At 63.4% G+C, this 9,003-nt stretch overlaps 2 protein-coding genes across 2 annotated transcripts in view; one reads left to right on the top strand and one right to left on the bottom strand.

Annotated features, from left to right (window-relative positions):
- HIC1 (HIC ZBTB transcriptional repressor 1) lies at nucleotides 1-4,671 on the top strand. The gene is made up of 2 exons (XM_068154603.1): nucleotides 1-344; nucleotides 1,117-4,671. The coding sequence occupies exons 1-2, from the start codon at nucleotides 293-295 to the stop codon at nucleotides 3,060-3,062; spliced, it is 1,998 nt and encodes a 665-aa protein (XP_068010704.1). The 5' UTR covers nucleotides 1-292; the 3' UTR covers nucleotides 3,063-4,671.
- Nucleotides 4,672-4,967: 296 nt separating this feature from the next.
- Nucleotides 4,968-9,003, bottom strand: part of SMG6 (SMG6 nonsense mediated mRNA decay factor) — a 118,303-nt gene continuing 114,267 nt past the window's right edge. Inside the window, 2 exon segments of the mRNA XM_068154602.1 lie at nucleotides 4,968-7,157; nucleotides 8,804-8,885. Of these exon segments, the coding sequence (XP_068010703.1) occupies nucleotides 7,027-7,157; nucleotides 8,804-8,885 (213 nt within the window). The 3' untranslated portion in view covers nucleotides 4,968-7,026.

Raw genomic sequence — 9,003 nt, 5'->3', positions numbered from 1 at the left:
ATGGGAGGAGGAAAACCTCCCGCCGTCCCTTTAACAGCCAGCGGCGCTGCTCGGAGTTCAGGCCGGGGTCAGGGGGAGTTCGCAGCCCGGGTTTCACCTCCGAGCTGGCGGCGTTGGGAACCCCGAGGAACTGCTCCTGCTTCTTCCACCACCATCTCCTCTTCTTCCTCCTCCTCTTCCTCCTCCTCCCGTTCCGTAGGACCGGCCGGGAGCTCGGGGTATGGAGGAACAGCAGCAACAGAGGAGGAGGAGGGTGAACAGCAACCGGCGGCGGCCCCCCCGGGGCTGAGCCATGAGAGTTCACCGAGACCTCGGCTGGTTGGCGGAGGCCACCGGGCGCCCAGGTAAAGGAGCGGGCGGGGGGGGGTTACACACACACCTCGAAAGAGATAAAAATAGGGAAAACTCCCAAAAGCGGCTCGGCGGGCTCTTGGCTTTACCCACCTGGGCGGGGGGGAGACACCGGTACCGGAGCGGAGGCGGATAGGGAGGGGAGGTCCTGCTCCCCCCCCACACCCTACACCCCACCCCAGCCGTCCCCCCGATCACCTCGCGGGGAGGGGGGAGAGGAAACGGGGGCGGGGGGCACCCGGGAGGGCCCGACCGTCCTCCTCCCGGGACCGGGGCACATAAGAACCGGAGAAGCGCAGCGGGGAGCCGGGGGCAGCGGCGCTGCGCAGGTAACCAGCGGGGGACGGCCCCGGGGGGACGGGCGGGTGTGGGGCACCGACCCGGTTACCCTCCCCACGTCTCTTCCTCCGGCAGGTGGGCGCGGGGGTGCCGGGGCGCTGTCGGGGCCGGGGCGCGGCGCTGGCGGCGGCGGCGGGTGATGTCACATTCTCCGAAAGCCTCCGGGGGTTTTCACCCCCCTCCCGCCCCCCCTGGCCCGCCAAGAAGCAAGCCCCCATATAAGCGGTGGCACCGGCCAGGCGGTCCTGCAAAGCGAGCAGGACGTGGTGGTGTGCGGGGCTGGGGGCAGAGCCCTGACGCCCCCACCCCACACACCCACCGCACGCGTGGGCTGAGCTGCCCCGACGTGCGGGTCGAGCCCCCTCCCTAAGCGCGGGCCGAGCGGCCGGGGCCAGTTGCAGCACTGACGGGGCCGGTGTGTTGCAGGGCGGCGGGCGAGGAGCGGGATGCTGGACGCCATGGAGGTGCCGAGCCACTCGCGGCAGCTGCTGCTGCAGCTGAACACGCAGCGCACCAAGGGCTTCCTGTGCGACGTGATCATCGTGGTGCAGAACGCGCTCTTCCGCGCACACAAGAACATCCTGGCGGCCAGCAGCGCCTACCTCAAGTCGCTGGTGGTGCACGACAACCTGCTCAACCTGGACCACGAGATGGTCAGCCCCGGCATCTTCCGCCTCATCCTCGACTTCATCTACACCGGCCGCCTGGGCGAGTGCGAGCCGGGCGGGGAGCAGAGCCTGGGCGCCGTGCTGGCCGCCGCCAGCTACCTCCAGATCCCCGGCTTGGTGGCCCTCTGCAAGAAGAAGCTGAAACGCAGTGGCAAGTACTGCCACCTGCGTGGGGGCTACGCATCCTACAAGCTGGGCCGGGGGCTGCGTGCTGCCACACCGGTCATCCAGGCCTGCTACTCGGGGACGCCGCGGCCTGTGGACCTGCCACCTGTGGAGCCGGCGGCACCACTGAACACGCAGTGCGGGGAGCTGTACGCTTCAGCCACCCAGGGCACCCCGCTGCACCCCCATGGACTGTGCCCGCCTGAGCGTCACTGCTCACCGCCTTGTGGCCTTGACCTCTCCAAGAAGAGCCCCACTGGCCCCTCCACCCAGCTCCTACCCACCGATCGCCTCTTGCCTGGGGAGCCCCGTGAGCCCTCTCTGCCCCCACGGCACGACAGCCCCCCAGTCAGTGCCGGACTCTTGGCCAGTCACGCTGCTGCCTACAAGGACTCCCCACCGGGTGGCGAGCCAGGGGGGCACCCCCATGTCCCTGACCCCTTCCGCAGCACTCCGCCTTGCACTGAGCCCCCGCTGCCCCGTGCTGATGGGCGTGAGCTGATGTACCGCTGGATGAAGCATGAGCCTCTGGGCCCCTACCTGGATGAGGGAGATCCGGAGAAGGAGCTGGAGCGGGAAGAAAAGGCCGAGTCACCTCCCGCAGCACCACAGCCCCGCTACCCCAGCGTGGAGAGCAATGACCTGGAGCCTGATAACAGCACGAGTGAGGAAACAGGCAGCAGTGAGGGTCCCTCACCTGGTGATGCGCTGGACCGCTACTGCAACCACCTGGGCTATGAGCCGGAGAGCTTAGGCGATAACCTGTATGTCTGCATTCCCTGTGGCAAGGGCTTCCCCAGCTCTGAGCAGCTCAATGCCCATGTGGAGGCCCACAACGAAGAGGAGCTGTATCACAAGGCAGCGGCCGAGCAGGCCGTGCCCTTCCTGGACAAGGGTGGCCCTGGGCTGGGTGACATCCTGCGGCCCTACCGCTGCTCATCTTGCGATAAGTCCTACAAGGACCCGGCCACCCTCCGGCAGCACGAGAAGACGCACTGGCTGACGCGCCCCTACCCCTGCACCATCTGCGGCAAGAAGTTCACGCAGCGTGGCACCATGACCCGCCACATGCGCAGCCACCTCGGCCTCAAGCCCTTCGCCTGCGACGCCTGCGGGATGCGCTTCACCCGCCAGTACCGCCTGACTGAGCACATGCGCATCCACTCGGGCGAGAAGCCCTACGAGTGCCAGGTGTGTGGCGGGAAGTTCGCCCAGCAGCGCAACCTCATCAGCCACATGAAGATGCACGCGGCCGGCCCCGACGGCAAAGCCAAGCTGGACTTCCCTGACAGCGTCTACGCCATGGCCCGGCTCACCGCCGACCAGCTGGGGCTCAAGCAGGAGAAGGCGGCCGAGCTGCTCTCCCACACCTCACACTTCCTCAGCGACCCCAAGGCCATGGAGAGCCTCTACCCGCTGGCCAAGTTCACGGCGGAGCACCTGGGGCTGAGCCAGGACAAAGCGGCCGAGGTGCTGGCGCAGGCTCCACACCTTCATGCCGAGGCCGCCCGGACCATAGAGCGATACTCGCCCCCCTAGCGCCGGCCTGGCCGGGGGGTGAGGAGGGCCACCGGGCTCCCCTCGCTGCCCCGCGTGGAGCTGGGGGTGGCGAGAGACGGTGGGTGTTCATCCCCCGGCGCTGCCGATGGCTCTGGAGAACTCACTCGTAGCAGCAGGTCCCATGAGAGCTGCCCCGGGACGGCTCGACGGCACGTCCCGGGACGAGCCCCCCAGCCTGCCTGGGAGAAGCCTCTGATTCAGGGACTGACCTTGTAGCGTGGCCCCGCCTTGCCGTGGGGGGCTGCTGGGCCCCTGGCACCAGGGCGGGAGCGAAACACAGGCTGGGAGGCCGGGCTGCGCCCCGGGGCTTTGGAGGACGTGAGCCTGCTCCTTACCTCAGGGCCAGCCCAGCACTGGCCCCTGGACGAGGGGACGCCCTTGGCAGCTGCTCGTGTTGCCCTGGCCTCACGGTGAGCTCTGTCGCGATGGGACCTGGACTGTGCCACCTTGGCTGCCGCGGGGCCGTGAGTAGTTTGTCCCTCGCGGCCGGAGCAGCTGTCCCGGCCGGGAGCAGCGAGCGTGGCCATGCTGGAGCTGGGGGGGTTTGTGCTGACCAAACCCTCCCAGGGCCACGCTGGGAGCTCGGGGACAGACTGACGGAGGGGGCCGGTGGGAGCGGGCGGTAGGCTGGTGGTCAGGTCCGTGCCGGTGGGGGCTGGGGAACCGCGATGCTCCTCACCCCGGAGCAAGCACTGAACTCTCGGCCTGACTGCCGCAGCTCGGCCACCGGCACCCTGCGTTTCCCGGAGGTGGGGCAGGGCCTGTCACAGACTGAGCCCCTGGGCCCTGCCCCAGCCACCAGGGATGCCCGGGGGGGCCCCTGGGAGGCCCAGGGACCTGGTGGCTTTGCCTTCAGGTGGCCAGTCGCCTTGAGTTTTGTTTTTTTTAACGTGGTGGGTTTGTTTCGTTTCGTTTTTTATTTTGCCAAAGATGCCCGTCCCCAGCGCGGCCGGGCTCGGGCCGGGGGGGCCATGACAAAGACAAAGCGTCTGGTTTGTCAGCTACGGAGAGGTGGCCAGGGGCTGCGGGAGGGGGCCGGGGGCTGGGCAGAGCCGGGGGTGGGCAGGGAGCTGCCCCAGGCTGGGCTGCAGTGACCTGGGGCTGAGCCCTCCACCGCGGGACGCCCCCTGCCACCGCTGCACCTCCTCTCCTGCCGTCTGCTCAGTGTGGGCAAAACCCACCCCTGGCCTGGACCCCCCCGGCCCGTGCCCTGACCCCTGTGCTGGGGCTAATGTGAAGCTTCTCCCCTCCCCAGCTCCCTCCTCTCCTTTGCACACACGAGGTCCCAGGGGCGGCCGGCAGCAGCGACTGTCCCTGGCCTCGCAGCCACTGTGCCTTAGCCTGAGCAGGCTGCTCCTGCCCAGGTGCCCCCCTCGCCCCAAGCCTGGGCTTCCCGGGTCTCCCCTGGGCTGGCAGGATCCCTCTGGAACTGCTGTGGGGCGAGTGGCAGCAGCACCCGAAGCAGAGCTGGCAGCACCCAGTGGGGCCCTCGGCCCCCTCTGTATCACGTCCAATTTGTACACGGGCTCCTTGCCCTTATTTTTTTCTATAGTCAAAACCGAACGAGCAATAAAATGACATTAACTGAGCGGCCTCATGTTCTTCTCTGTGGGCAGGCCCAGCTGGCATGGGGTTGGTGCCGAGTAGGGCAGGGAGGTGATCCCAGGGGGGTACAGGGGGTGCAGAACCGCAGGGAGGGGATGTGAGGGGTTTTGCTGTGCATCTGGTTCACCCAGAGCCCCGTTGCTCTGGGAGGCAGCAGCAGCTGCAGGTGGGACAGAGCCACCATGGCCTTAGCACAAACGCATCCTGGTGCCCCCCGTGCCCACCTCTGCCCCAGCCTCCCCAGCACCCACCCCGCCGACAGCAAATGACTCAACAGACTGCGCAGACAAGAGTTTAATACTAAAAATTATTAAAACCATCTTAACAAAACAGCCTGAATGTGGCTGCCTCCCCATAACATGGCTCCCTGCAGGCACTCAGGCAGCAGCCTGGCATGGATGGCCCCAGTCACGGGGCACTCGAGCCAGTGAGCCCCATGGTGCCACGCTGCTCTGATGGCAGTAAGACCCTGTCCCATAGCCAAGCTTGTGGCATGGTGCGAAGGGTCAGTGTCTGGCAGAGCCACAGTCACTCCAAGCTGGTGGTACCCTGGGAAGGGCCTTGCAAAGCAGCCTTGGGGCAGCTGTTAGAAAAACAAACATTTAAACAAACTCCGTGTGGAGGAGACGGCAAAAGTCCACACGCTGCACACAGCTGTGGGCATCGAGCTGGGGTGTGGACGCTGTGTGTGCCGTAGGCTGAGCCATGCTGATGACTCTGTGCCCTGCAGCAGGTGTGGGCACCCCAAAGTCTTTGTTGAACAGGCTGTGCCCTGCAGCACGGATCCTACTTTGCTGGCAGCTGCCCTGCACAGTGCCCTGGTACAGCACTGGTTAGCAAGCACAGCCCTGCTAATTTCCATCACTGTGCCGTGCAGCCATGCAGCTGGGCCCTGCCAAGGCTCTGATCCCAGTGTTAGCCTTCACCCTGAGGTGGGGTGGCCAGTGCAAGGGCAATGCTGGGCTTCCCAATGCAGGCACTGGGTCTGAGCCACCCATACAGGAAAGGAAAGGAAAGGAAAGTGCTGGGCTCAGTCTTACTGCTTCCTCTGCCACCTTTGACTCTTCCCTCCCATGGCCACAGGGACTGTGGACAACCTCAGGGTCACTCCCACCCTCTGCTCATGGGACTGGGACTTGACAGAGCTTCAGGGACTCTGGTTCACAGGTTAATGCTCTCTCTTAGCTTCTGTATCTGGTGTGTAACTGGGACAGGGATGGGAAACTTGGGTGATAGGATGTGATGTGGAAGGGACTCAGCAATGCCCCAACCCTGCAATGACTCCTGGTGCGGTATGACCCAGGGATGAGGCAGCAGGGTCCCTTCACAGCTCCCTCCAAGGCGAAGGGGCAGCTTGAAAGGGGACCCTCCCAGCTGGGCAGGCACCAGCCTGGCCTTGCAGCCATGAGAAGCTGGATCCCACAGGCAAGAGGAGCCCATGACAATGTGAGGACACACAGGACCTGTGGGACCTGGGGTCCTTGGGATAATTTTTTTGGCCTCACTCTGTCTTAGGTCAAAAACATGTCTAAAGATAGTGGAGTGGGACTCAGGGGTTTGGGGGAGGAGAGAAGGGACAGATAAGCAGCAGGGGAGCAGGACAGAAAGCAGCTGTGAGAGGGATCTGAGGCTGTTCAAAGCTTCCCTCAGCTAAGCAGGTGGAGCACACACCTGAAAACTAACCTAAACTGAAACCTGAAACAAAACTCAATAAGCAAACCCTGCACCAGGGAGAGGACAAGCACCTCCGCAAGAGCAAACCCTGCGTGAGGTGAGCATGAGGTTGGGAAGGGGCTGGAGGCCTGGAGTTGCCTGGGCCACGCAGGACTAACAGGCTGGGGCAGGAGGGGACCTGCCCTTGAAGTCCATGGCCTCTCTGAGGGGTATGAGATAGACCAAGCAATCCCAAAGTCTACTCTGGCCTCAGTGTCCTCGGTCTCTGCCCTACACAGCCTACAAACCCGAAGAGTCACCAACCTGTGACTCGAGCTTTCTGCAACCAAGCACACCAAGCAAAATGCTGGCGGTCTGGCACGGGCTCACCCAAAGCTTCCCTAGCCAGCAGGGCTCACCAGCTCTGCTCTGGCACTGCCCAAAAGGCTGGTGGGACCCTCACCAGCCCAGCCTCCACGTGAACCATCCACAGCAATGACCTTCCCAGCTGGTCTGCCCTCGGGAGGGGGCTCTTCACAGCATGGCCATCGCAGGGTGGGTTGAAGTCGTGGCGTTTATTGTTTGTGGTGGGCTGGGCGTGTGGCGAGGGCTGCCGCTGAAGCCGGTCTCCCACCCTACCAGGCTGTGTGACTCACTCAGGGGCTGTCGGCCCCGCTTGGCCCTCTCAGCCCTCCTGGGCCCACTTGAGGAAGGTGGGGATGTCCCGCACCGGCACGTTGCGGGTCAGCGCTTTGACTCGCAGGTTCCGGTCATCGGTCAGCAAAACCACTTCCCTGAGCAAACGGATGGGATCTTCTGCAATCAGAGAGAGAGAGAGTGGTGTGAAGCTCACACTGTCCCGCTCTGCCCCAGCCCTTGCATCCATCCCACACCCTGCTGTTCCCATGCTGTGACCCCTCCTTGGGTGCTGCACCCCAGGCATGGCAGAGCCACCCGGCACCCCAGCTGTGCTCTCTGCTCCCTGCCAAAGCTTCCTGGCGTGGCTCAGAGACAGCTCTTCATCTCGAAGGCCGCCCTCTTCCCCCACCCTGTGCTGGCTGGGGGATCATTTGTGATCTTTGCCCACAGTCCCAGGGCCAGGAAGGCTGGTGAGCGGTGCCAGGGCCTCGTGCTGCCCGCTGCCTGCCATGGGCTGCGGCAGGCAGGGAAGAGGAGGTCCTTCTGCCTGACCCAGGCCAGGAAGACGGCCCGCGACCCTGGCTCCAGCAGGAAGTTGGTGCTATTATTCTGGTGATCTCATTATAAGATCTAAAACCACCCCTTATTTTTTCTTGTGAAGGTTTTTTGGAGTCACCACTGATACTGAGGCATTTCTGGCTGGGGCTCAGCCAGCCAGAGAGAGGGTTGGAGCCTGAGAAAGAACCGAAAGGATCTTGCCCCCAGATGGATGAGCTGCCCCGCACGCAACGCGCCCGGCTGGGATGTGGGAGCCACGCTTACGTGTGTGCAAAGCAGGGGAAGCATATGGGGTATGTGTAAGCAGCTGGGTCCTGTGACCAGAGTACTGTTCCTATGAGCACAGGAAACACAGAGCCTCTGAGCCAGGACGGGAATGGAAAAAACAGAGTTTATGGGAGCCCAACATGGGCCCAGATTGGCTGCGTTGGGGAGCGACAGGACAAGGGGAAGGGGAGGGTGGCCAGGAACGCGGGCTATGGTCAGGGTGTTGGGGCTGAGGATGGTGGGGAGAGTGCCCAGGCCAGCCCATGCCAGGAGGAAGGGGAGCAGGGCTCGGCAGGAGGGCAGGCCTGGGCCCGAGGGCTGCCGCAAGCGGGATGGGGAGGTTCTGCGCGGACGCTTTAAGAAATGTGTAACAATAAACATCCTCTGCTCCGCGCTGTGACGCGCCTCCTTGTTACAAACCAGAGGCTGTCAGCTTGTCAGGCCCCATTCCCCATAATCCACATGATTTCAAAATTCAGCATCATTTGCACATAAACATTTGGTGACGGTTTCTCTGTGAATCTGACAAGTTAAGCTGCTAAGAATTTGCACTGACAAATGCGGGTTGATTTCTTGGGCAGCTGCTGATGCGATTCCCATCCCTGCTGTCCTGGCAACAGCCTGGGGGCCGTCTGGTCCCAGCACATGTGGCCAGTGCCAACTAGGCATCTGGAGGGAAAAGGGCCCTGGACAGGAGGCACCAGGGTTTGTGGGGAGGAGGCTCTTTCTGGCCCTTTGTCGCCACTGCTGAGCACCACAAAAGGGCTCTGGGTGAGCTTCTCACAGGCTGGGGCATCCCCAGAGCACACTGAGGTGCACATTTGGTAATGCAGTGGGAGGGCCACAGCCTGGGGCTGACCGGAGGCAGAAGGTGGCACCTGGGTGTTGAAAGAGGCAAAATGCAGGAGAGATTGGCTCCAAGGCCTGTGAAAAGAGAAATGAGAAGAGCCTGTGGAATGCCACAGAGAAGGGACAAAGAGGATGTGAGGATGTTCTACCTTTGTTGGAGGGCATGAAATCCTTGGCCTTGTCATTGCAATAGTGCAGGCAGCAGGACAGAATCAGGTCATCATTGTTTCCCTGGAAAAAAAGGGAAACGTTACCCCTGGCAGGAAAAACCCCTGCAACCCCACCAGCCTGATCTCTGCACTACCCTTGGGACATTGCTGCAGCTCAGTGGAGACAGCTGCCCCGAAAC

Source organism: Melanerpes formicivorus, unplaced genomic scaffold, assembly GCF_026170545.1.
Source record: "Melanerpes formicivorus ecotype bairdi unplaced genomic scaffold, bMelFor1.0.p_v2 SCAF_29, whole genome shotgun sequence".
Taxonomy (NCBI): Eukaryota; Metazoa; Chordata; class Aves; order Piciformes; family Picidae; genus Melanerpes; species Melanerpes formicivorus.
This window is presented reverse-complemented; position numbering and strand designations above follow the sequence as displayed.

Excerpts from the sequence above, each read along its gene's own strand:
- HIC1 (XM_068154603.1), top strand. The coding sequence starts at position 293 with ATGAGAGTTCACCGAGACCTCGGCTGGTTGGCGGAGGCCACCGGGCGC. Across the intron at positions 345-1,116 it reads GGAGGCCACCGGGCGCCCAG|GGCGGCGGGCGAGGAGCGGG; the intron begins GTAAAGGAGCGG and ends GGTGTGTTGCAG.